Below are 26610 nucleotides of genomic sequence, written 5' to 3' on the forward strand. Positions count from 1 at the left end.
ATTTATATTAAATTATGTTTTAGTTGTTTTGACAATTTGTGTTGTGTTTTGCATTGAATACACACGAATTATCGTGTAATTATATTACTTTTTTATATTCGTATTATAATAGTAATCATTAACATCAGCGATACCAATATCTGTATGTATTGTAAGTGAAGTTGGTGATGAGTTTGTTTTGTTCGCCTATGGCAAACAGTGTTCAGCACGTGTTGGAATCGAAATGCTTGGAAGGGCTACCGAATCATGACAGTTTTCCAAAAGCGGCTTTTCAATGTTTTGAAGAGTTGAGACGTTTGGGCAAATTATGCGACGTGACGTTGCTAGTGAACGGAAGCAAATTTCACGCTCATCGAATAGTTCTGGCCGCCACAATACCGTACTTCAAAGCGATGTTCACGCACGACATGGCCGAGAAAAGTTTGCATCAAATTACAGTTCAAGTAAATTTTTTTTAAAAAAATGGAATAATTTTATGTTTGTTTGTTTACACTTTTCAGGGTGTAAATGAGGATGTTTTGGAAAGTTTGATCAATTATTGTTACACCGGACGGTTGACCATTTCGTCAGAAAGTGTGCAGGCGTTGTTGATTGGTGCTTCTTACTTGCAGATGGATTTGATCGTCGAAGCGTGTTGTAAATTGATGATGCAGTCGCTGTGCGTTACCAACGCCGTGGCGATGCTGCGCTTTTCGCGCGACTTCGCCTGCGAAATGCTCCATCTGGAGGCGATTCGTTACGTGCTGGCCAATTTTGTTACCGTATCCAAGACGGACGAATTTTTGAATTTGACTTTTGAAGAAATTTTGCCGCTGCTTTCCAACGACGAACTCTTGCTCAGCGGTGAAGAGGACGTTTTTCAAGCCGCCACGCGTTGGGTAAAGCGAAAATTTCGAGGAGCAGCAGTTCTTGTTCAGGGCGTGGATTTTTTTTTCAGGTGAGGCACAACACCAAAGAGCGTGAAGTGCACTTGCCGACACTGTTGGCTTGCGTGCGTTTCCCACTGCTGGATTTGCATTATCTGACCAACTGGGTTGAAAGTGAACCGCTTGTTTCTGGAAATGTAGATTGCTTGAAATTGATCAACGAAGCTGAAGAATATTTCGTCAGACCGGATCGTCGACCGTTGTTGAAAACATTCAAAAATTATCCAAGATTCTGTTCAGCATCTAGAAAGATGCTGTTCGCGGTCGGTGGGCTGGACTATGTCGGTTATCCGTCTTGTCAAGTGCACAGGTTGGTGATGTTCTGTGTTGGGATGTGATTTATTAATATTTTCTTCTTCCCATTGCTTATCAGACTTTTGAGCTGTGGAAATACGTGGATTGCAGTTGAGCCGATGAATTTGTTCAGGGCCAGAGTTGGTGTTGCCGTTACGTTGAACAAATTGTAATTAAAAAATTGCTATTGTAATTTATTTCATTTCCACTAATTTCAGATTTGTCATTGGTGGTAATTTCATGTTCAAACCGCTTCGTCAAGTCGAAGTGTACGATTTGGGTATTTCAAAGTGGAAATCGGTCGCTTCACTGACGGCGAAAAGAAGTGCACTTGGCGCTGTCGCATACGGAGATCACATTTACGTATGTTAATTTTTTAAATCAGTCGCAATAATTTTTTTTGCTAATTTGGGACGTTGGGTGAAAATTATTTTCTCATTTCAGGCTTGTGGAGGTAAGCATATTGTATGAAAATTAATTTTGTTAGCAATTTTTCATTCATTCAAGGACACAATGGCTTTTCTTCACTCTCGTCAGTGGAAAAATACAGCATAAAAGACGACAAGTGATACATATATATATTTATTTATTTACCTTTTATTATTTGTTTGTTTGTGTAGGTGGACATCATCTCCATCAATGAAAAAATGCCGTTCAGCTCCTGCAGTTGTTTTATTGGATGGTCGAATTTTTGTCATCGGTATGTTGGATGTTGAAAGGGATAATAATAATAATAATAATGTTAAAATATTTCGACTTGATTGATAATTCAGGAGGACATGACGGTATTGAAATATTCAATTCGGTCGAATGTTTCGATCCAAATACTGGACTGTGGACATTCGTGAGTCCAATGTTGACACGTCGATGTCGACTTGGTGCAGCCGTGCTGAATGGCAAGATGTAATAATATTATTTTTTGCATTCTTATGTATATTTCGAAACGAAAGTAGTGTGAGCAATTTGTTATTTTCAGTTATGTAGCCGGTGGTTGTAATGGGACACATTTTCTTCGTTCAGTCGAATGCTACGACCCGGTGAAAGATGAATGGTCATTTGTTTGTAATATGAACGTTGCACGAAGTAGGATCTCCGTTGCTGAATATCAGGGAAAAATTTACGCTGCTGGTAGGGTATATTATGCATGTACTTTTTTTTTACTGAATTTCAACTTTAATACTTTGTTTTTTCAGGTGGTTATGACGGTATTAATAATTTATGTACTGTGGAAGTGTTCACGCCGGAGACAAATTCATTTCAATATGGGCCATGCTTGAACGGGCATGAAGGCAGTTTGTCTATAGCGGCTGTCCCAGTGAATTTTTGACCATTTTCTATTCTGAACGTTATCTATTCTTATTCTTATTATTATTCAGAGCGATTGTTTGTTTTAGTTATGCAAATTTGAATTTCAAAAAGTACACTGCTTTTTGCATGTTTGTTCATCTTTTTTATGTTAAATCAGTGACAGTGTGTATGCGGTTCATTTCGATTTTTTTCCTTCTTTCCTTTCATTTTGTAAAAGCCGATGTGCATTTGAACAGATCCGAAATTGAAGCAACAATAAATACAACAAATTGAGAATAAATTGATTGTTTTGGAAGGTGAAATTTTAAAGTATCCGTATCTATATCTGTGTATTGATATTTAGCTTTCATGTCAGATTGATTTCGTGTTTGCACTTAATATTTTTCTAATGTGAAAATGCTGATTATAAAATTAGGGAGGGAAAAAGACATTTTTTACTTTTAAAATTCAATTTACAAAAATCAGTTCAAATCATGATATGGAAAAATTAAAATTGGCAACAAGCATTTTAAAAGTGTTGAATATTGGTTATTTTTCTTGACTATCAGAGACCAGATGTAATGCAATGAAGATTAATCAAAAGTCAATAATATATTATTTAAAGTAAAAAAAGAAAATGGATAATGTAATTTGCATATATTCTCAGAGTTGTTCTTGTGATGGTAGTAAGCAGTAGTTGTAGGTTGTCAATTTTGCTGGTATCACAGAGTGGAATATAATATTTTTAGTTTATATAATTTGTGAATTCATTTTCAATTTGTTAAGTACTTGGTAGTGTTATTTATTGATTTCATTAAGTGAAATTTTCTCAACTGTCGTGTGAACAGCTCTTTTTCCAACTGTAAGCGTAATAAACACCAACAGGCGTCGTAATTCTTAATTGGATGACTTCCAAGCTCTTATCTGTTGAATGCATTAGCATTCAAAGCAAATATAATGTGAAACTGAATCACATTTCAATTATGCATAAAAAGGGGGTTAAAAATTCTAATTTCGTAAGATAATTCCAATTATTCATGCATTTATTTTTTCATATTTCATTGTTCATTTGCAATCCACTATTACTATGAATAAGTAGTAATTAATAATTTTCTTATGTATGATAATATTTTAAATTGAATTTTTTCTTCAAAATCCAACTTATAAAATAATCAACTTGTTTCATTTGAAGTGTAAAGTTAACAACGGAAACAATACATTCGATTGTTTCAGCTTTGATGAAACATTTCCTCCAATTTCACGTAATGAATATGAAGTAGAAAAAATTGTATATTTTCTTTTCTTTTTTTGAGATAATAATTTTTATTTTAAATTTATTAAATATTAAATAAAAATTCAAAATTGATCAACCTCACAGCAGAACAGTATATATATGAAATTTGCCCATGTCAACGGTCAAATTTACTGTACTTTACAATTAATGGATATGTAAGAATTGTTGTCGCTTGACCAGTCATTCAGCCAGTCAGTCACTCAGCATACTGTGTCGATCGTCTGTGTGTGTGTGGTGCAAGTTTGTTATTCACCTCCATGTTGGAGTTCAATTTTGTCTTTTGTTTCAAAAAAATTACATTTTAATTATTAAACTTTATGCATACATTTGAAATTATTGCAAAATGGAAATGAAGTTCACCAAACCAAATGAAATGCATCGAATGAAACACTTTTTATGAAGGTGAGCAAAATGTATTTATTATTTTTGAAGATACATCAATCGCAACATTTGCATACGTTTGAAGGATAAAATGATTTCAAAATTTTTCAAAAAGAATATAAGTTTCATATTCTTTTTTTGCTTTATTTCATCACTACAAACTTGACCAAGTTTAATGAGAAAAGTGATCGATTAATTTTTTTAATGACAAATTAAATGAAATTTCATTTTCTGCATTTCTAAAATTATTGCGCAAACGTTTTCTATTGTACAATTTTTAAAATCATTTTCCAGCAACACGTTTATTATGCTGCTTCTGCTCATGCTTGTTGTCTTTGTGCTATGTATTGAAAAGTTACATTTCTCAGTAAAAAGTAAAAATTATTTAATAATAATAGCAATTATTCAACGAATAAAATGTAATTGGATTGTAAAAAAGATTTCTTGTTCAGATGAAATTTAATAATTTCACTTGTTGAAAGTGAGACAGTGTTGAAGCTGATTTGCAATTAATTGTTAATAAGAATGTTCAAAAATGACAATGTCATGTTAAATTTAATAGCAACAACAACAGAAAGCTAACCAAATAATTTTGCATTAATAAATGATTCAACTTTAATGTGAAATATGTCGTTCGTCGTTATTTTTTCCCTTTTTCTTTTGTAATCTTGTGAACAGTTGTCAATGGGAAAATTAGCTGAATTTGGAATTGTACGTTTGGAGAAAATTTTTTTGCATAAAGCAGGTAACAGGCTTTGCAGTCGAATTTCCACTAGTGGAATATTTTCGCGTCCACTTGCGAACAAATCCCGCCGTTAAGCAGCGCTCTTGTCTCTGTCATTCTCATTATTGGGCAAATAATTTGAAAACTCTCATTCAATTTGTGCAAAATGCAATGATTCAAATCAATCAATTTACTTTTAATCACACAATACAAAGCAGCTGAAGTCGCCAAAGTGACTGCAAAACTTTTAACCGAGCTTTCTACACACAATCCGAGCTTTGTTTGTTTGTTTGTTTGTTTGTTTATTTGTTCAACACATTCAACTTTTTTCAGTTGCCATTTTTTGAGCAAATTTCCCACAATTCTCCAAGTAAGTTTTTTTCTGGATTATATTTCAAATTTAAATTTTAAATTATTTAAAAAGAAGAAAAATTCAATTTTTGAAAGTTTCATTTGGAAATCTTAAAAATCTTGTTTAAACCAAACTACAAGTATCGTGAAAATCTTTTTCATCAATGTCATAATCTTTACTTTAATTGAACGTAATTGAAAATATTTTATCTGTTCAAAATGAATCTTTGAATTTCAAAAATTATCAAAAATAAATAACCATGAACTGCTGTTACTGTTCAATTTTCTATTGCATTTTATTAGAAGAGCAACTTCATTCCTGTGGCGGATTATTTTTGTTGGCTTGAACAAAATTGAATTATTTTCAATAACTTTTATTTAAATATCCAATAAAAAGCTTCACTTGAGCGTGGATTAAGAAATTCGAATAAGATGACTGACGCGAGATGCGTGAAAAATTTTACTCTCTCCACTTGATTTGAAGATAATTTTCTCAATTAAAAGAATTTTTTTGCTTAATTTACCGGAATGAATTTTGAAATTTTTTCGAAAAATTAATTTCTACAAAATTGAAATTGAAATGAAAAATCAATTATCAAAAAGTAGCACGGTAATTTATGATTAAAAAAATAATTAAATTAGTAAACGAACAATAAATGCTTTTGAATGTTCTGCAGTTCAAGAAAAAAGAAATGCATACCAGAGTTGGAAACAAAGCGTGCACACTTTTGCAATGCATGACACGTTTTATTAACTTTTAGTAAAGTTGATTAATATCAAATTTAAGAAATTTATACATAAATTGAGATTAGTTACTGAATAATTATAGGAAATAATATATATATATATTCATGTGAATTTTAATATTTTTTCATGAAAAAACTTCTTTTGAAATTTGTATTGCTTTGTTGCATTGCTATTTCAAAAAAATTACATTTTTAAAAGTAAATAATGCTGTTTATTTATTTGTGACAAATTTTGCACACAAACAGTTGTTCTGAGATTTAAAATTAAAAATGATGCATAAATTTCTGCATTACAATGTCGAACAAAGTATTTGTATGAAACTCAATTTGCTCGCATTTCACAATGTAGTAGGAGAGTTTGATTTGGTTGATAATGAATAATTTTACCAGCTTAATCGAATTACATGAACGAACAGCCATTCAAAAGTGGTGATAAAATTTTTAAAACCGGCCATTTCTTCTGCTTTTATATGCCCACATCACCGAGTGTTGTCAGTGTTAGCGCCTTTGCAACTTTGAAACTACAGTCCGCATTTGCATCTCTTGAGAGTTGTATATTTTTAATCATCTCGAGCAATTTCCCAAACAAGATGCTCGAAAATGCTGCAACACTGGCGTCACTTTCAGTCATCTACATCAGTTTATCATAATTTTAACCAATTCACAAGCTCAATCTGAACTTTGATACTTGAGTTTGAAACTTTTGTAAATTCTACCGCATTATTTAGTTTATAGAAGTTGATGGAAAGGAATTCGACTAAATTGAGAATAGTTTTTTTGATTTGGCTCCAATAATTTAATTTAACGTAAATGCTTTATAATTTAACGTAAAATCAAAATGCGTTTTTTAAATAATTCTTAAAAACAAACACGAAATATAAGGATATTATGATAATGCCATACAGTGAAATACCGTATTACTATTTTAACTGTTTCATATATCACCAGCGTTGTTCATTTTCTTTCACTTTTTCTGCAATTCTTTTCAATTTACTGTTATTTTAAATGATTATTATTATTTTTAAAATTAAATTATCCTTGAAAATTAAAGTCCTTGATATAAATTCAATTTTCTATACTTAAAATATAATATATCATCACTGGGATTACGGTGGAAGTATATTTTTATGAAATGTATAAATAGACAATTATAATTTACTTATAAGCACTATTTTAACAATTTTTTATAAAACTTATTTAAAAAATAAACTTTGCAAAATTTATCTTTATTGGTTAAAAAGTGAATATTTATTATTTTTTATATTATTGTTCGTGTATTACTTGTAAAGTATAAATTCATAAAAATAATTTTATTTATTATTCATTTATTAGCAAAACATATGCAATTACTATTCAAGTTAAACTGTAATTGTGAAATGGAACTTTAAATTTTAAAATGTAATGCATTTTGATTTACAGGTAAAGTAACACATTCAACAATACTATTCAATAATTCAGTTTGATCGTTTAGTTTAATATGTCCATATCCAAAAAATTATTCCGTTATGAGTATTTCAAAAAATAAAAAAAGGTAAATCACTGTGAACCAATGCAAATACGTATTTTACTGTAATTATTAAAGTTGCAATATGGCGTGCAATTAAAAAAACTGAAACACTCAAACTGAAGCTTATTTCTTTCTTTTTTAAATTTACTGTTCATATTTTCAGGTTCCATAAGCATCAACTAGTTATATTGTTGAATGGCAATGTGGAACAGAAGATTAACATTAACTGAACTTCAATCTACTCGGCATCACCGGAATGTAATTATTTGTTTTTATGTAATGTTAAATTTAATAAAAGATTTTCTTTTTCAAGAAGGAAAATATAAATTTTAATATTAAGCAATATATGTCATGACAAAAGTGCTTCTGAGGTTCAAGTGAAGTTGATTTTTGAAAAATTATAAGAGAAATGACATTTGCTATTATTTTATGCGCAATGAATCAATGATGGAAGCTGTAGCTGCGTGCTAATAGTTTCATTTTTGTTATTTCAATTTCGAATAATTTTACAAACTCAATTCACTTTACACAGTGTTTATGAATGGCAACATTTTCGTAATTGAAAAATCAAGCAATATATATATATATATATATCATCGAATTTGTTTTTCAAAGTATTAATTGGTATAAAATGATTTCACGCTTGATCTGTCAATCAAACCGTTTGCAGTCAATTTTATAAAGCATTTTACTTGGCAATTATCACTGTAAATTTTTACTAGAATTAGCAAATTAACAAAAGTCTCAGATTGTATTCTATAAATAAAATGAAATGAATGAATGGGCTTTTACTTTTAGGCTCAACAAGCAAAACAGAGTGTAATTTTTGTACCACAGAGAAATCGCTTGACTCTTTTCGGGGAAAAGCGCAACAAAAGACCGAAGAAAGTCCCCCGTGATTTAGAGGTACTTGTTACATAATATTTTTGGTATTTCATTTATATTTATATTCATATTTGTTGCTTTTGCTTCTAACATTACATATAAATCAGCTTCTTTATCTGCTGTTAGTCGGTGCTTGTAAGCATTCACTTGCTTTCACTTTTTCTACTTTCAATGAAAATTTATTCATTCTTCATTTTCTAGCTTGATAAATTTCAATTTTATTAATAATTTTACATAATACACCATTATTTTACATAAAAATTTACCTTTCTTCCCATTTTTTCATCATTCAGATTATTCTTTCGCTGAATGGAGTAATATTGAATTCAATCGACAGCTTACTTTGATATGTTTGATTAAACTATATCATTCTTCAGTTGCTTTATCCGCAGAGAATTTTTTCTGTGCTTTTCAATTTTACAAACTCATCCATTGTCTATCTATAAGTCCATATAATAATTAATAATAATAACAACAGTCCCACCCTTTCTTTCTCTCACAGTGAAAAAACTTTATTACTTGCATATTCACAGTTGCTGAAAAGTGCAAAATTGAAACGAAAAGTATATTTTACAAATGAATAGATATTGAATTTTATTTTTATTCAAACATATATGCATATACATATAATTTTAAAGTTAAAACATTTTTTACATTTCTTCATTTCAAACCGCTTGATTTGGTTAAGTGAAAGTCTTTTAAAAGCAGAATTTGATTAGTTTCCGAGTGATTAAAGACTTCATTGCAAGGTTGAGTTCAGTTTAGCGAAATTTACCAACACGATGCAGCAAATCGAAAAATGGGAATTCATTAGTGGGCAAAATAGCACCAAATGACACTGAAGCTATACCTCGTCATAATATTGAAGCCTTTGTACGGGCATGCATTGCACCATCATTATCATCGTTCATTACCCTTTCTTCTTGCAAATGATCATCATCAAACGGCATGTTTTGCTTTGCTATTATTCTTTCATTTAATTTCATCTATTTTTAGTTTCTTTTCCATTCATGAAATGAATCAGGTAACAATTTTCACAGCTTAAATAATAATAATAATTATTATTATTATTAAAAGGTAAAAATCTTTCAAATCCAATTAAACATTATAATATTAACAATTATGCATAGTATCTATCACATGAGGCTTTACATAAATATTATTAATAGCAGTTGCATTGTTAAACTGTTGTCTAGCTTTCTGTTAACTATACTTATAACTTCTATATAGTTGTTCGTTTATGTAAAGATTATCAAAATTGGAAAATAGCGTGTCAAAAGCGGTTCAAAAGCACAGCTTTTTGGATGTTTTAGAGTAAATTGCTTGAAGTAGGGATGGTTGAAGCCTTTTTCAAGCTTAGAGGAATCTGTTTGTATGAAACTTGTCCTGTGTCATTGAATTCCTTTTTCTTTGCTCAGTCGAGTTGTCAAAAAAAATCGATTAGTCAATGAACGCTTGTGTTGACGATAAGCGCCAAACGGCGACGGCGATTTGCCGCTGATTCCAAAGTGAAAAATGTAAAATTCAGCTTGTTGGACAAAGTCACGGAAAATGTTGACTCGTTCTCTTCACAAATGTCCCATTGCGTACATTGTTTCTACACTTGTAAGCTTTTCAAATACTTTTCAACAAGCAGCTGATGATTTTGATTTGCAAAGCAAAACTGAAGCCACACCCAGTCCACTGTAGCACATAGCACGGCCAGTGTTCGCGGCTGGACGGTTAATCCGGCTTGACAGAGCACCGGATTTTTTCCTCCCCAATTCCATGCAGTTAACTGTCACGCTCGGCTGAACTGGTGACTTGAGGAAGGCTTAAAAAATTTTTTGGATCGATGGCCGCGGACCGAACCGTCCTCGCTGAACCAGTGCCTGATTATCCGTCAGTGTTGAGGTGTGAATTTGGTTACTGGCACGAGTTACATTTTTCTTCACGAGCTTCTCTTTCTCTCTTTTTCGCGCTTTTTCAGACTCTTTCCGCTGCCCATACCTTGGATAGGTCAGCATCATATGTGTGACAACCGTTGGAATTCGCGTAGACAAGAGGAGAGGCGTCAACGCCGGATCCAAACAAAGGTAGACTTGTACTCTTTAAAAAAAATTAAAAACAAAACACTTCACTCTCACACACATTTTATACTTTTTAATTTATTTAAATTTACATACTGATGCATTGGTATTAGTTGATATTTAAATGTGTTGAATTCTTTATTTTCTTAAAACTTCCTACAAAAGTATGTCTTTTTATTGCTTCATATCTTCTTCATTTCATTCATCACGCAGAAGTGGCATTTATTTCATCAAATTATATAATCATATTTTCTTATCAATAAAATAATGAACATCATATTTATACTGTTTCGGATATTTCATTTTTATGTGAAAACTGTTTCATAACTGTTCTTTAATAAAATAAGTATGGGAAATTCTGTTTCAAAGAATAAATTCCAACTGTAATATTTTAATGTCCAAAATTCATCGCTTCATTGTGTCTTTATTAACTTAAGCCAAGTGGACAGCTTTCATTTGTTTAGTTTGCAATTAAATAAGCGATTTTGAATACAGATGAACGAGCGAGTATTTGTTTAATAGAGCTGATATAAAAGCTTTTGGAAAATTTTTATTTTCTTTTTTTATAAGGCAGATTGCTTTGCATCATTTTTAATAGTGATTATTGATTTATTCAAGTTTCCTTAATTCTTTTGGATGCTTAATCTTGATTCTTTCGTGATACTATGATTTTGGTCCCAATGTAATGCTATTATTGACTATTCAGCTAGCTCATAGCTGAAGCAGAGTGTATTACATTTATGTTTTATTGATGGCATAGTACTATCTGACGACAAGTATATCTAAAATAACTGCTTTCAAATGAACGCTAATATTCCAAAAATGATGCTCTGCACGTGCATTTATTTATCTGCATGAACGTGCGCTGCTGCACATTTTTGGACTGCAAGCTTAATATTCCAGAAAATTTTTCTTCAATGCTTTTGATACTGGAATGTGAAGTTTTACTATTATATCGTAATAAATGGCATTTTATGCTATTTATGGTGAAATTATTCACATGTTCAATTTCAATATTTTTCTGGTGTTTAGCATCCACTGGTGATAATTATTAAAATTTAACAATAATAAATAAGTAATTGTATTTAATTAATTTTAGATGTTAACTTTTTTTCTTTCTATTATGATTCTTGTTCTTTAAATATCATATCTACAGTTCCAGAGAGGAAGAGAGAAATTCAATGAAATTACTTTTGCACATTTGCATGTGATGTAAAGCAAAGAAGAATTTATGAAAATATACTTTTTGTTTATAAAATATTTGATGCATCGCTGTTTTAATACTATGTGAAGTGTATTTTTTAGCATAAGTAATTTGTTTTTCATTGACTGTGCTAAACTAATATTTGCTTTCAGTATTCAAAAATAATGACGACACTTTTCAGAGTCATACATGAATTTTAATTTAAGCGAAGTGATAAATGAGTGTTAACTCGTGTCAATAGAATAAGGTTGAAATATTTATAATTTTTCATGGAATTTCTGACGTGAACAATAAGTAATATGCTTTTTGGCAAAATTATACATAATGCACTATTTTTACTGTCGCATTTTTTACGCTGTGCAGTATTATTTAATGAATATTATCATTTTCCAACGTTTACTTTATTAATATTAATATCAAACATTTTATACCATGATTAAAATTGTAAATTTTTCACCGTGACTGTAATAATGCAATAAAGAATAACTGTTACCACAATGATATGTGAGTAGAAAAATTTAAATGAAATTTTTTACTAAGTTATTCATTTATCTGTACATCAATTATCTGAATTGGATAGATTTATTATTGTTTATACAAAACTATACCAATGCTAAATTTAGCTTCATTTATATGAACGAGGTACAATGACTCCTAAAGTGCTTATCTACATCGCCTGGAGATCATTTTTTGAACTCTGACGTGTTTGCTGTTCGTTGCAAGAAGCAGTTTGAAATATGTTAAGTTCAAAATTCCCTGAACATTGTGAGTGATCACCAAAGAATTAAAATAAATTTGTCCCCATCAATCTGCCCGCCTGAGCAGTCAAATTTGAAGTTGCAAGTGGCAAAAATTCTTCTTGACTTTGACAAGTGTAGATCAGTCGTTCAAACGTTCAACAGCAATTAGCAGATAGCTTCTTATTTCTGATAGTGAAATATTTTTTAATTGACCATAAGATCTATTTGATATGTAGTTTGTAATTATTGCTCATGACAGCTTATTAGCTGTTACTAATTACTGTTGAGATGTCAAATTGAAAAAGCTCTATTAGATGTATTGAAGAAAAAAATTAACATGATCGCAGATATTCAGTGTTTTCAGAATATTTTTGAAAAACACAGTTTAATCAGTAAAATACATTTTGAAATAAGTTACTTGAAAGTTTTTACAAAACTAATGTTATAAGAGATGATTTTAATGATTCAATGATAGAGGCACATAAAAAAATATCATGCTATTTACTGTACAGTAAAATCAATTAATTTTTAAAGTTGAATTAAAAAATTTCAATCATGACGTTGCAAAAGCAAACACTGTTGTTGCATATGCAACTTTGTTAAAATTGCAAATCAATTTTGAAGTATTTTTTAAATTTTGCATGATTTTTTACAATTTAATTAAAGCAAAAATGGAAATTTTTGCTATTTTTCAAAAAAGTTATTATTTCATTTTGACATATGAAATGCAGAATTATTAAAATTCAGCACAGAAGTAAATTTCTCAACTGTCGCGCTGATGTGAAGCAGCAAGTCAACTGAGCAAGTACTGAACGGTGCTTCATCTTCTGACAATCGGTGTTTCTCAACTGTGTGAATAATGAGTCATGCAATGGATTAATGTGATTAGCTGGTTTGAGTCAATTTTAGCGCTTCTGAAAAGGGCCATGCATTCTCTGGGGAAAATCATTGTCCCATTTTCCCTTTCTAATTACATCTTTCCGGTGAGAGCATGCTGTAAACAAAGGATAAAGTGATGCAAATGAAGTAAACAATTACACCGGCCTAATTGACAGTATACGACTACTTGTTAAATTAGCATATTTGTTTGTATAATTAAATTTGTAAAATAACAAATATTATTCATTTGCTTATTTGCATCATCAATTATGTGAAATGAAAATTTTGAACATTATCTTTAACTATGAATATATCATGAAATATTTTTGCATTAATTTATTCATTTTACGTTTCTCAAAGTAATAACACATTTTATATCCACAGGAAAAATTTCTGTCGATAGTGAAATTGTCTGAAATAATAGTTGCTGTTCTTTTTTTAGTAAATTTAATTTTTTGGAATTTTCATACAATAAAACAAAAATTCCAAAGAAGAAAGGTAAATAATTTTAATGCATTTTATTATACTGAAAAAAATTCTAAATTGTTGAATATGAAATCAAATAGCATGGCATCCGTTAATCCGTTATACTTTTCAAGTTTTCCTTTGAATTTATAACTTTATAATATTTTTAAATTGAACAACCCCGTTTTTTATTAAAATATATTTGTTTATTAAAAATGCTTTACATGATAAGTAGCATATTTCAGAGTAATGTTTGTTCATCAAATGTCAAGAATGTGTTCATTCTTTGCATAATAAATGCACTCAGTTTTTTACCACATAATGATTATTATTGATAATAATAATTAGTATAATATAGCAAATTTGAATAAACTGATATTATATACTGAATTTTGAATTAATATTGTTCATTTCAACGAGCAATGAATGCTTTTGGATTGTTCTTGAGGTTCAAATGTCTATGTTTCTTGGAAAAGAAAACTTAAAGTATAAAAAATGGAAAATTTCCACGTGTCCGGTGCATATCCAGATTTTTTGTGCTTCTAACAGGTTTAAAGTTCTTTTAAAAGAATGTCATTCCAACTATTGATCTTATTCCAGGTAGATATTGTAGAAGAAAAAAAAAGAAGCCTACCTTTATTACTTTCACTTCATTCATATGATAAATTGTGTTCGAAAAGAATTTAATAAAATTTTTCTGAAAGAAAAATTTTTCTCAACGCCTGGGCATTTTTGAAATATGCCAGTTGAGTTTTTGCCTCTCCGAAGTAGATTGATCTGTTTTGAAAATGAAAATTTCAACGAATGGATGCTATTTCTGATTGTTCTTTTTTGATGAGCAAGTACCTGCAAAAACATCAGGGTATTTCATTCATAGGTGAAAAGTAAAAATTAACGGTTGACCAAAAGCCACAAGGGTAGTGAAGTGATTTCCGTTTTCTGATTCATCTGATTTTAATCTGGTTGAACAATCAGTTCCCCCGGTGCCTCTCTGATCAACTTGAAACCGCTAACCCCTGTACACGTCAGGGGCAATTTCCAGACCATTCCAAACCAAACACATCTGCCAATGCTGTTTTGCACGATCAATAAAGCAAGCAGATCGGATAAAAGAGCGAAGGTATGCAAGTCGAATGGGAAAACGTGTAAATTATTGCTTTCAGTTCAGCAATTATTAAAACCTCTCTGTTTCTTTCTTTCTTGCTTGCTTGCTTGCTTGCTTGCCTGCTTGCTTGCTTTCTGGCTTTCTTTGCCGCTTTGCAATTAACAGCGGTTTTATTAATTCAAAGATGGAACACAAAGTAGAAACTGCCATTATATTAGACGTGGGATCCAAATTTGACGTAAGTGGAGTTGAATATTTTGCTTAAACAGCAAACGTTTAATTGTAAACTGAGAACGATTATCGTTGAAACAGCTGCAACAATTTGTCAAGCATGTTAATGATGATTTATTGGGTGTCAGACAGCAAATGCGTAGAAACAGGCGCTTGAAAGCGTTAAGGTCACTCGCTTTTGGCCTCTGGCAAATTCACCGCCATCGTTTAGCCAGATGCTAATTTCAATCGTGAAAGCGTCGAATTTGTCGGCTGTTGTTTCTCTTTTATCCGTACCGCTCAGTGGAAATCGCATTGCAAAGAAAAAGCTCCAACTTGCTGCTAGATTTCATTTCTCTTCTATACATGAGTGTTTATTTTTTCTTTTGTTCACCATAAAATTCGAACTAAAGTATGTTGTCGAGTATATTAGCAATTTTTTAATTTCCATTTTTCTCTTAAATTAATCTTTGCTTTGCAATGTAACCTGGCTTGAAAGCCTTTCTGTGACTTGTCACTGATACTTATATCACCTGTTGAGCTTTACAGCTGTGGATCTTTTTGTTTTTTTTTCTATTTTATTTTATCTTTGTAGAAAAAACACGAATACAACAAGTCCAACCGTAAAGCAAATGATATTGCCAATCCGGAAGAGTTGATCGAGTTCATTGACGAAGATGACGAACCAATGTACAAAACCACCGATCCAGCTGATGTCAAGGTACCAACAACAGTCGACGACTCCACTACATCACCTTCTGAATTGGCCATCAAATTTCCCTCAACATCCAACTATCAGGATGAAGAGGACGACGACGACGACGACGACGATGTAATCAGCTCAAGCACTGACAATTGGAGAACGGTATACAAGTGACAATTTGAATTTGTAGTGTATTTATTAAAATTTACTTATCTCTACATTGAAATATTTGTAGAAAATGCGAGTAATTTTGCCTCACATTGGACTCATATTCATTACCGTTGTTTATACAATGATCGGAGCTGCCATTTTTCACCGGATTGAACTGCCCCACGAACGACTGATGAAGCGGTACAGTTTGAATGAAATTGAAGCCAGTCGTCTGGTTTTGATACGCCAAATTTGGAATCTGGCCAAAAATCATACCGACAATGAACAAGTCGAGTTTGAAACGTTGGCTGCCAGGTCGTTCGACAATTTCACCGATCTGTTGTTCACGTCGTTCCACAAGCACTACTTGACTGCCAAAGAAATTGCAGAAAATCGTACAATCGACGAGTGGAGCTTTTCGGCAGCGGTATTTTTTGCCGTCACCGTGGTCACAACAATAGGTGGGTGGGAAAGTGGTTTCATAATTTTGCTTGTTTTTATTTTATTTCATTCTTGGTTTGAGATGAATAGAATTTCAGGCTTCGGCAATCCTGCTCCGGTGACTCTGACCGGTCGGGCGGTTTGCATATGCTTCGCCTTGTTCGGTATCCCGTTGACGTTGGTCACTATAGCGGATATTGGGAAATTTTTCAGCGAATATCTCGTCTGGCAGTATGAGCGTTATTTGGAGTTGAAGTTCAAATTGCGGGAACGATTCGCCAGGTGGAAGAAGCGGCTAACTGGTCGGGGCAAAGAGCACAGCACGTCGTTCCTGGTCTGTGAGCAGTGCAAACAGAAACGCATGCTTGAACTGGAAGGCGGCACTGTGCCGGCGTCGGTGGTGATTGTCATCCTGGTCGGCTACACTGCACTGGGTGGATTTTTGTTCTGCAGCACCGAGATGTGGAACTATTTCGAAGCATTCTATTTTTCCTTCATCACCATGACCACGATCGGTTTCGGTGATCTGGTACCAAAACGGGGTACAAATATGGCTGGCATTCTGCTCTACGTCATTCTCGGCCTGGTCATTACCACCATGTGCATTGATCTGGTCGGCGTGCAATACATAAGAAAGATCCACTACTTCGGCCGGAAGATCCAAGACGCCCGGACCGCGCTAGCGATCGTCGGCGGCAAGGTAATTTACGTGGGCGAATGGTACAATCAGATGCTGGCCAGATACAGAAATGGTCTAACTGGCGAGCAGTTGAAGAACGGCTTCATCCTGCACGACGTCTACTTGACGAAACACCAAGTGCCCTTCATACCGAAAGATATCCGCCGCATACGGTACATTGATTGGAGCAGTGAAAGCGTTTCAAGTGTGGACAGTGCCTATGAGAATCGCTCTTGCAAATATTGTCATTGTCAACGTTGTCCAAAAGTGATCACCACCACCACCTCTGCCTCTTCACCCAAAGCTAAAAGACGTCGCCGCTTTTTTCTATAACATGGGCATTTGCATGCAAATATCACCTTTCTCCCTTCTGTTTCCTGGCAATCTGCTCGAATTTGTTCATCTGGCAAAAAACAAAGCTCCACAACTGGTTGTGTAAACTTGAACAATCCGTTAATAATCTGAATCAATGAATCTGTTATTTATTGTACAATTGCACTTTTCTTTTCTTTTTTGAATTCATAAACTCTCAGGTATAGCGCAAGTGTGTGCATTTATAATAGTAATAATAATTAATAATAATAATAATAGCCATCATCATCATCATCATCATCATAATTATTATTGTTATTCGGGACCATTTTTCACACTAGCGCTGAGTCAATCAAAATCATCTCTGTGCCGTTTGTTCAAATTCGACAATAATAAAATCTAATTTGAAAACAAAATGTAAGGAATTACACATTTTTTAATTACAAGCAAATATTCCATTCACTTAAAGAGACGCAAAAGTGAAGGCTTTCAAATTTAAAACCAATACACAGAAATAATATACAATTTTCAATTATTATTTTCACATTTCTTCAATAACATCATCAATGAGAAAAGATGTATTATTAAAAAAACATTTCCATGACAAAGCAAGCACATTTTTTTACTTTGTATAAAAATATCTGTAGCTCTGAAAGCCCACAGACAGATGATAAAGCAACGAGTGTGGAAGGAAGCTGTGATTGTCAAAAAGCAAACATTTAAAAAAATTCTCACAAAAAAAGAAATTCAGCAACGGTAATTGACACGTACAGTTTTCCGAAGGGTGTAACGGGATGTTCTGTTTCTTGGACTTGTTTTAATCGGCTGATCTTGAATACGTCGCAAAGTGTCACTCTTCTTTTCCATATTTTCAGATGTACACTGAAATTAAAATAAATCAATTAAAAATAATAATAATAATTAATATGATAATTCCAATTTACTTCACTGGGATTGTTTTCTACATTTTTATATTGCACACGATGTTCATTGATATTTTTCGAATGCTTGCCATTATCTTTGGTCATTACTACCTTCGAAGATGGCTTAACATCTTCAACAACTGAATTTGATTGTACATTATTATTCTTCATCACGTTAACATCCAGTCTTTCTTTTAAAATTCTATCCTCCTGTGGACATGTTGAACTTCTGGCAGTTTTACCTTTTCGCAAAGTCACTTTGCTTAGCAACATTTCGTCTGCATTGTCGTCGAAGCACAGAAGAGCATTTGTTTCAGGATCATTTTCTGCATTACTTCCAATTGTTCCTTCACCATGCTTCTTATCCATCGGATTTTGTGAACTTTTTTTCACCGCAGAGCAAATATCTTCTTCTGCTTTGCAATGAAACTCTGTTCCAGCATTTGCAGATTGTTTCTCATCTTTCTCACCAACATTTCTTTCCACAGCTGCCTGTTGAAATTTTCTTTCATCACTTGTATCTTTCTTCGGCAATTTACGCTTTATTTTGCCTGCAGTTTGAGTGCTTCTGTAGTTTGATCCAGATGCAGCTTGTGCAACACAATCGGATACTTTATCGTCTTCACCTTCATCAACACGTGTCATTTGCTTTTCATTTTCTTCTTCTTAAAAGTATGCTTAATTAATTTATTGTTCATCGTGTTTATATTAATCAATTTATGATTTTGTCAAATAAAATAAATTACTAAAAAAATCATCATCACATTATATTCATAGAAGTATTTTTAAAAAAATTTGCTCAAGTATAAACATAATCGCCTTTCTCACCTTGCTTCAAAGCACTCTCCAACAGCGAGCTTGTACACGTTTTCATACTTTCCAAAATTTCCTTGCTTGCTTTCACTTGTTGAATGCTTGTTTGCAGCAGTTTCGTCAATTCCACACTACCATCTCCAAATTCAACAATTGCATCGATAATATTTTCTTCAATTTTTTTTACACTCTAAATAAATTGAATAAATCAATAAAAAGCAAATCAGTTTTTATCATTCAGACTTTCATCATTGAAGATATTCAAAACGAAAAATAAAACGTTAATTCAATTGCCACATAAATGTAATAAATAAACAAACTAAAATAATAATTTTTACCTCTAAAACTTGTGCTGCCAATTTCTCACGCTTGCTCGCAATTTCCAAAAGATGAAATTCACGTTTTTGAAATTCACGAATCTGAATTTGCCGTTCCGCATACTTTTCTTTTGTTATTCGGTAAGCATGAACAAGCATCTTATTATTCGATCGAAGTTGCTGATATCTCACCGATTTATCGAATACTAAATAAATATATAATATTAAATATTTCATAAATAATTATAAAACAAAGTGTTTTGTTTTACTTTTCTTCGACGGATTGTCGTTAAACTTATCTGATAACAACGGGGCAACTTTATCGAGAATCTCTGCATTGGGTATCGGTGGCCTGGTTCGATTTAACTTCGCTGTGGGGCGGTTAGTAGAATTCGTTTTCCTGACCTTTGACGCTTGAAGCATTGTTTCCTATGCAATTAAAAACACCAAAAATCTCCATTGAGAACTCATAAATCTCACAGAAGAATAAACCGTAACTGATACTTAAATTATAATACTGTACTAGAAACATGAAACTTTAAAGAACCAACACATTATAAGATTTTTCATTTGATTCAACAGTTTTTTTTCTTTTATTTCAATCGAATCCTTTACGGTAAGAACACGTGTAACATAATAATTTTATGAACGTTTTCAAAACCAAAGCAACCTTTGCATGCAACCAAATAAATAATAAATTAACATAAATTAAATGTATAAAATCAAAATTTTAATTTACTTACCAATACTCGTGGACAAGTGACACTAATGAAGGCCGAATTTTAAACTAAACATTAGAATAGGTCACTGAAATTTACAGTAACAAATTACAGTAAGGTTAACTTGAATGACTTAAAATGAAAATTGAACATATTGTTGAAAATCATACAATGAAAAAGGGTATTAAAAAGTGTAAATCACAATAGTATTAAATTTAAAATTAATTGAACAATAATATGCTAAGTTCGAATTGTTGATTTACATTAAATATTTTTCAAATAAAGTCAGCATTGTTTCATGATAATTAAGCGGTTATTGTTATGAATTTTAACATTCCATTCTCAAAAAAATTTTTAATTTACTAAACAACCGTAGAATATTATTGGAGTTGCGTTTCTCATATACAACAGTTATATTCTTAAATGTTTGTAATATATGATGATGATAATGTTATTTTTCTGTTTCAAATCAGCTGTTTAAATTGATTGTTATCTTTATTTCCATTTGCTTTTATTCGATTTTGAACAATCAAATTAATCATTTAAAATTGTTCCCATTAAATTAATCATTAAAAGTACTAAAAGAACTTAATTTCAGCTGGACTGCCAACTACTTGACAATATTCAATTGAAAAGCTGAAAGTAATGCACATAATTATTGCAAGTAAATAAATACAAGCTTTACATTGTCAAGGCAGTTTTTGAAGCTGTTTAGCTTAAAAAAATTTTCAAATAAAAATCAATACAAACAAAAAACTTTAATATTAAGCATACAGCACAAATGTGAGCGTGAAAAAGAGCCGCAATAATCAACAGATGCAGAAAAAAACAGCGATTAATCTGAATAACCCGAAATTACAGGAAAATACTCATGTATACATTTGCAACAGTCCTGACTTGGGAGGCAGCTTCAGTTACTTTCGACATTATCATAATACCACTTTTCAATCTAAAAATAAGCAAACAATGCAAAAAACTATTTTGAAACAATTTTAGAAAGATAAATAACAACGAATTAATAAAATTGCAAATGACATTTATGTTTGACCACTTGAAATTTTTTTCATTAAGCCAACCAAATGGTCAAAGTTCGAACATACATCACATGATAAACTAAACAAGTATGTGTTATGTGTGTGACTATACTATGAGAGGGGGGAGGTGCTGAAATTTTTAAATAAATTATTAATAAAACATACCCATGACTTCGAAACACGTAATGTGCTAGCCACAGAGTGCATCATTGCATTCTGAGCACAAGCGACTGCATTGTCGTTGCTATTAATGCTGGAATTTACACGTTCCGGATAAACTGGAACAACCATAGCTAAAAGTAAAAACTTTTTCCTCAAAAACAATTTCAAGTACATATTATGAAAAATGTGAAAAAGTAAAACATGATAAACAAGTTGTTCTACTGATCGATTATTAAAATAGCTAAAATTGAAAGTCATCATTCTCTCTCTCCGTCCAACCAACTTCATATACGCTTGAACAAATAAATATTAAATTGCCAGCTAGCTAGCTATACAGAAAACTGAAACATGTTCACAGTGCATGCTACTTACGGCAGTTGTCATCTTCTTCATCCAAAGTACAATTTGCATTCTTCTCTTGACTGCGACGTTGCTCGGTGAACCAATTTTTCACCTAAACAATTGAAAGTGCAAAGTAAGTTTATTTCAAATTCTACACATGCAGCACACATGGATGTTTACAGTTAAATAATCATGCTCAACAAACAAACAAGCTAGAAAATAAAGTTCAAAAAACAATAACTTCATAATTGATGATTATGAATTGATATGTTGTTTAGTAATATAAGGGAATGCCATCGTTCCAGGCATGGGAACACATACCTTACGTTCAGAGAGATTCAACGTTTTAGCCAATTGTTTGAACTGACGACCAGAAGGATACTTTTCCAGTTGAAAGAACTGGGACAGCGTGCACAATTGATCCGGTGTCAATTTGTCATTATAGCTGTTGGTGTTGGTGTTGGTGTTGGTACAGGCTAAATAAAACATACATTTTACATCTTCTCTTCTAACACTTCAAATTAAGAGCTAGCTAGCTGTGCGCAATGCAATGCAATAACAGATCATATGACACATTTTCTTTATCAAAAGTATCAATTTTCTATTGTTGAGAAAGTTTATTAAAGCAGCAATAATTATCATAAAAATCATTCACTTTTATTGATATTATATGACAGAAAAAATAAAAATTCATACCTTCCCCATCGTGAGTTGTAGCCGACGAATTCGAGGCAATCCAATCAGAAACCTTAAAAAGCAACAACGGATACATTATCAACAACAAATTATTTTTCTTTTTCCTTAGTTGCTGCATTTGAAAAGAAAAAAAATTTCAATGAATAAAAAAAATAACCACCACCCATGAATAAAACTTACCTGACTGCTAGTCATGTTCAACAAGATGGCAATTCTTTCAATTTTCCGCTTCGTTTTCTTCTTCAAGTACAAGCGACAACATTCCAAAAAGTCAATTTCGCTCTCGTTCAACTGACGCCCATCTTCAAGAACTGAGAAATTATTTGTATATTTAAAAAATTACAATTAATTTTTTTCCACTTTTGATTTCAAATAACCGTTCACCTCCTGTCTGTTGATTCTTCTGCGACTTGTCCTCTACTGTCGAGCGTTTCTTGAACCATGATCGAATCTGAACAACAACAATTTTTTTTAAAAAAATTGCGGATATTGTTTTTAATTATATATATATGTATAATGTACTTTTTTCTCAGAAGTATTAAAGTAGCCGGCCAATTCGGTTATTTCTTTCTGAGTAGGTGAGGATGGGCGAGTGTAAATATCCAAAAATTTCATCAACTGGATTGGTTGCAATTTGGAAAACATTTCAGCTAAAAAGCAAACAAACAAACAAATAAATAAACACAAATCGAACAAACACAATAAAACTCACGTTCGCCCAAATCTCCGGCTATTTTGAAAGCTGCAACGCGATAAAGCTTACGTCGATGATTGAACCAATTGATAACCTATTTCAAATAAATAAATAAATAAATAAATGAAATATTAAACCAGCAGATATTGACAAATAAAATTGTACTGAATCATTATTACAGAATATTCAAAAAGCATATATATACATATATACCTTTTCCGTGCCGACGTTCAACTTTCGCGCAAGTTTGCATTGCTCTGCTGATGTGATGTACTTCGATTTTTGGAAAACACTTTCCAAAACGAATCGTTGCTGATCGTTGAAGAATCGCTTTTCAGAAGCTATAAATAAATTTACATAAAAAACACAACAACAACAACAGCTGAAAACAAACTTCAACTTGTACCTTCCTTTTCTTTGGGCATTGGCAAAGCAGTAGTTGAGGCAGAAGATGACGACGACGACGAAGGAGCAACTTCACTATTCTGAACGTTTGCCGAAGAGGACAACTGTGAAACAGGTGATGAAGAAGGAATAGAAGATGAAGAAGATGATGATGATGAAGAGGATGCTGATGATGATAAGGATGCTGATGAAGCTTGGTCGCCAACTGATGCACGTGATCGGCCGTTGCCAGATGTCGGTTTCTCCTTTTTCCGTTCGACCAATTCAACCGGGGTCGATTTATTCAAAGCTAAAATCCAAAATAAATCAGTCGGCTGAATCAGAAACATTTTCCGACCAATTGTCAAGTTTAAAATTCAAGAAAAAATGGGTAAAATAAAAATTTCACATTCAAATATGCATAATTACAAAAGATAAAATCACTAACTATTGTTTGTGTCGAATTTTGTCGAAGCGTTCTGGTGTTCGTCATCATCATTCGAGTTGGTTCTGTCAGTTGCAGCAGCAGCCATTTCTGAACAAACAACACACAGAAAACAATGTAGCGCGGTAACAATGTATGTAAAAAGCACATGCTGGAAAAATTGAAATCAAACACCAACCTGAATCATCACAATTATCCGAAACAACAGCTCGTTGTTTGCTACGACTTCGACGCCGTTCGTTGAACCAGCTTGAAATCTGACAAATTTAATCAATCAACATTATAATTTGCATATTCGATTTAAAAAACAATAAATATTCAGCTAACCCGTTTAAAGCTGATGTTCAACTCTTCTGACAAGCGTCGTCGTTCTTCGGTCGTCGGATACATGTTCGACTCAAACACACTTATCAATTTCGCTCTTTCCTCTTCAGTAAAGCGCAACAAAGCTTTGTAAGAAAAAATATTTCAATAATTTTCAAATGCAAATAAATAATTACATCACAATTTCAATATTTGAAAAATTTCACTTATTCTCATTTGAACATTTTTGCAATTCTATTATTATTATTATGTTGTTGCTGTTTTTGTAAACCTATTTTCACTCATCATCATAGAAAAACCTTTTACATCTATAAAAAGTAATACTTCGATTAATAATAATAATCTGGCAAGAAATTAAATATGTCCCTAGCAGAGTATTCACTTTCAATCGTAAAAATGCGTCATTATCATTTCACAACTGTTTATAACCAAATGTACATTTGAAAAGAGAAAATAAATTAATCAAATTTTACTATTTTATCTAGTTTAAATAAATAGGTGAACGTTTTAAAAAGAACCGCTTTTTACATTATATGTTGTCATCAAGCTGAATGGAATAAACAATTTTTTTATTAATAATAATAATGCTTACTTCTTTCGTTGTCAATTTCCATCTTAGACATTCCACTTTGACGTTGAATGTGAACCGTACGAGGCTTCTGAAATGAGAATAATTTACATAACTATCGGCAATGAACCCCAATTTCACGAATCACCGCGTTTCACTCACACTAGCCAAAGTAATAAACGATGATAAATAATGAAATAATATGAAAAACAATCGTTTCTATTGAAAAAAAAAAGTTTCACCAGATATATGTACATGATATATGATAACAGAGTAAAAGCATGATGCGATAATGTGAATTTACTTTTACAATTCCTTTCAAAGATATATTAGATAGATGTATTTGCATTTTTCAAATTTAATAAATTATAACACAGAAATAATACAACTACAATTGTGCTGATAAAAAGACCAACATGCGAAAACAAACCGCCCGTGCAGGTATGTCGAAAAAGTACACGACACACAAGCACAACACTATCGATGATGTTGATGACAAAGTGTAGTCATCCTATTTTGGTGACTCAACCACCAGCTGCAATCCATCCTGTTCAAAAACGATGCCAGTTGATTGCTTGCTTGAACAGCATGCAACTACGCAACCGATGTAAAGCTTGCATTTTCAATTGTGACGATGGGAAACAAAAGAGAGAAAAAAATTCGATCAAAAATCAATTTCTGATAACTGAAATCTATGGATATACAATTTTTGATTTTGATAATATAATTAAAAATGAATTATACAGAAAAAGAAAAGGAAAAATGGAATTTTGAAAAAAAAAATTTTTTTTCAGCTTTATGCTTTTCCTGACGCATCTAAAGCGGGTAAAACCGATGCTGTGAAATTATTGACAATGACGTCAAATGCATTCGACGAAATCGATATGCAAGAAAGAAATAATGCGAGGCGTTCATGCATTTTCTAATCGAGCAAACTTTATCACAACTTTTACAAACTGTTGTAAAAAATACAAATCATATAATATAGATTTATACAAAACTTACTTGTAAATGGCAATTTCTATTAATAAACCAGAAAAAGTGCATTCTTGATGCATTGATGATTTCAATTCAAATAGAAATACTGCTCCCATTAAGATAATTGTAACAAGCAAATCACAAAAGCTATACTGACTGGATTGAAAAGTACGCTGAAAATGAAATTCTAGTTTACAAAATAATAAATAAATAAATAAATAACATTTACAGACCTGAAAATCTGCACGCAAATATATGCAAAAATCTGATACAATAAAAACAAACGCTAAATAATCAATTAGCCTAAATTCTCGCTCTCTCGTCAACTTTTGTTTAACATGAAACATGACTACAACAAGCATCAAGCATCACAAACAACAGCGTTACACATTCTTTCCGCAAGCGTGATAAACCATAAGCAGAACAAAACTGTATTTTTTCTGACACCGCACACATGTGTGCAACACTGATTTATCTATACACTACAAATATATACATATGCATGCACTGATTTGTGTTCGATTTTTGAAAATTAAGTTCCCAATCCAGAGTCTTGAAGCAAACGATTGGCCATTTAGTAGCTGAAATCTTTCAATTAACATTAAACTGCGTATAATTTCATCGAATGTGCGCACACTTATCGGATATTTCTTTTTCACAACTCCATTTTGAGTGTCTATTTTCTTTATCATTAAAAAAATTCTTAAATAACATGTTCAATAAGGTGCAGAGCTTACTGTTCACGAATGAAAAATAAGCAAGCAAGCAAGCACTGAATAAAATTCAAAGCTGTCGTCGTTCGTACGTAAGTACTACCACCACCACCACCACCACCACTGCTATTACTACTACTACTCAT

General features: G+C 32.0%; 5 protein-coding genes across 5 annotated transcripts; 3 read left to right on the top strand and 2 right to left on the bottom strand.

Moving 5' to 3' along the window:
• The first annotated feature begins 167 nt into the window (after window positions 1–167).
• On the top strand, window positions 168–2547 carry Tsp_01747 (putative BTB/POZ domain protein). Its single transcript, XM_003377477.1, is given in 11 exon segments — window positions 168–443; window positions 501–920; window positions 938–1236; window positions 1300–1389; window positions 1439–1583; window positions 1665–1674; window positions 1728–1785; window positions 1841–1920; window positions 1994–2123; window positions 2197–2348; window positions 2414–2547. 11 exon segments carry the CDS (start codon window positions 168–170, stop codon window positions 2545–2547), a joined length of 1794 nt encoding a protein of 597 aa, XP_003377525.1.
• A 5739-nt stretch (window positions 2548–8286) lies between these two features.
• Window positions 8287–10084, top strand: Tsp_01746 (hypothetical protein). Its single transcript, XM_003377478.1, has 6 exons — window positions 8287–8405; window positions 8874–8958; window positions 9161–9300; window positions 9392–9419; window positions 9473–9524; window positions 9924–10084. The coding sequence occupies exons 1-6, from the start codon at window positions 8287–8289 to the stop codon at window positions 10082–10084; spliced, it is 585 nt and encodes a 194-aa protein (XP_003377526.1).
• Window positions 10085–16008: 5924 nt separating this feature from the next.
• Tsp_01745 (TWiK family of potassium channels protein 7) lies at window positions 16009–17373 on the top strand. Its single transcript, XM_003377479.1, has 3 exons — window positions 16009–16381; window positions 16460–16538; window positions 16575–17373. Exons 1-3 carry the CDS (start codon window positions 16009–16011, stop codon window positions 17371–17373), a joined length of 1251 nt encoding a protein of 416 aa, XP_003377527.1.
• Window positions 17374–18099: 726 nt separating this feature from the next.
• Window positions 18100–25122, bottom strand: Tsp_01744 (putative homeobox domain protein). The gene is made up of 23 exons (XM_003377480.1): window positions 25078–25122; window positions 24798–24864; window positions 24505–24513; window positions 24209–24330; window positions 24060–24138; window positions 23885–23971; window positions 23459–23746; window positions 23266–23393; window positions 23071–23146; window positions 22881–23008; window positions 22743–22809; window positions 22539–22669; window positions 22359–22470; window positions 21984–22138; window positions 21693–21774; window positions 21324–21451; window positions 21271–21288; window positions 20801–20839; window positions 19675–19834; window positions 19427–19611; window positions 19104–19278; window positions 18297–18940; window positions 18100–18234 (listed from the first exon to the last, which is right to left on the bottom strand). The coding sequence occupies exons 1-23, from the start codon at window positions 25120–25122 to the stop codon at window positions 18100–18102; spliced, it is 3060 nt and encodes a 1019-aa protein (XP_003377528.1).
• Window positions 25123–25774: 652 nt separating this feature from the next.
• Window positions 25775–26610, bottom strand: Tsp_01743 (hypothetical protein). Its single transcript, XM_003377481.1, has 5 exons — window positions 26557–26610; window positions 26359–26434; window positions 26248–26332; window positions 26097–26217; window positions 25775–25924 (listed from the first exon to the last, which is right to left on the bottom strand). The coding sequence occupies exons 1-5, from the start codon at window positions 26608–26610 to the stop codon at window positions 25775–25777; spliced, it is 486 nt and encodes a 161-aa protein (XP_003377529.1).

The sequence above is a fragment of the Trichinella spiralis genome, assembly GCF_000181795.1.
Source record: "Trichinella spiralis strain ISS 195 chromosome Unknown Scfld4, whole genome shotgun sequence".
NCBI classification, from domain to species: Eukaryota; Metazoa; Nematoda; class Enoplea; order Trichinellida; family Trichinellidae; genus Trichinella; species Trichinella spiralis.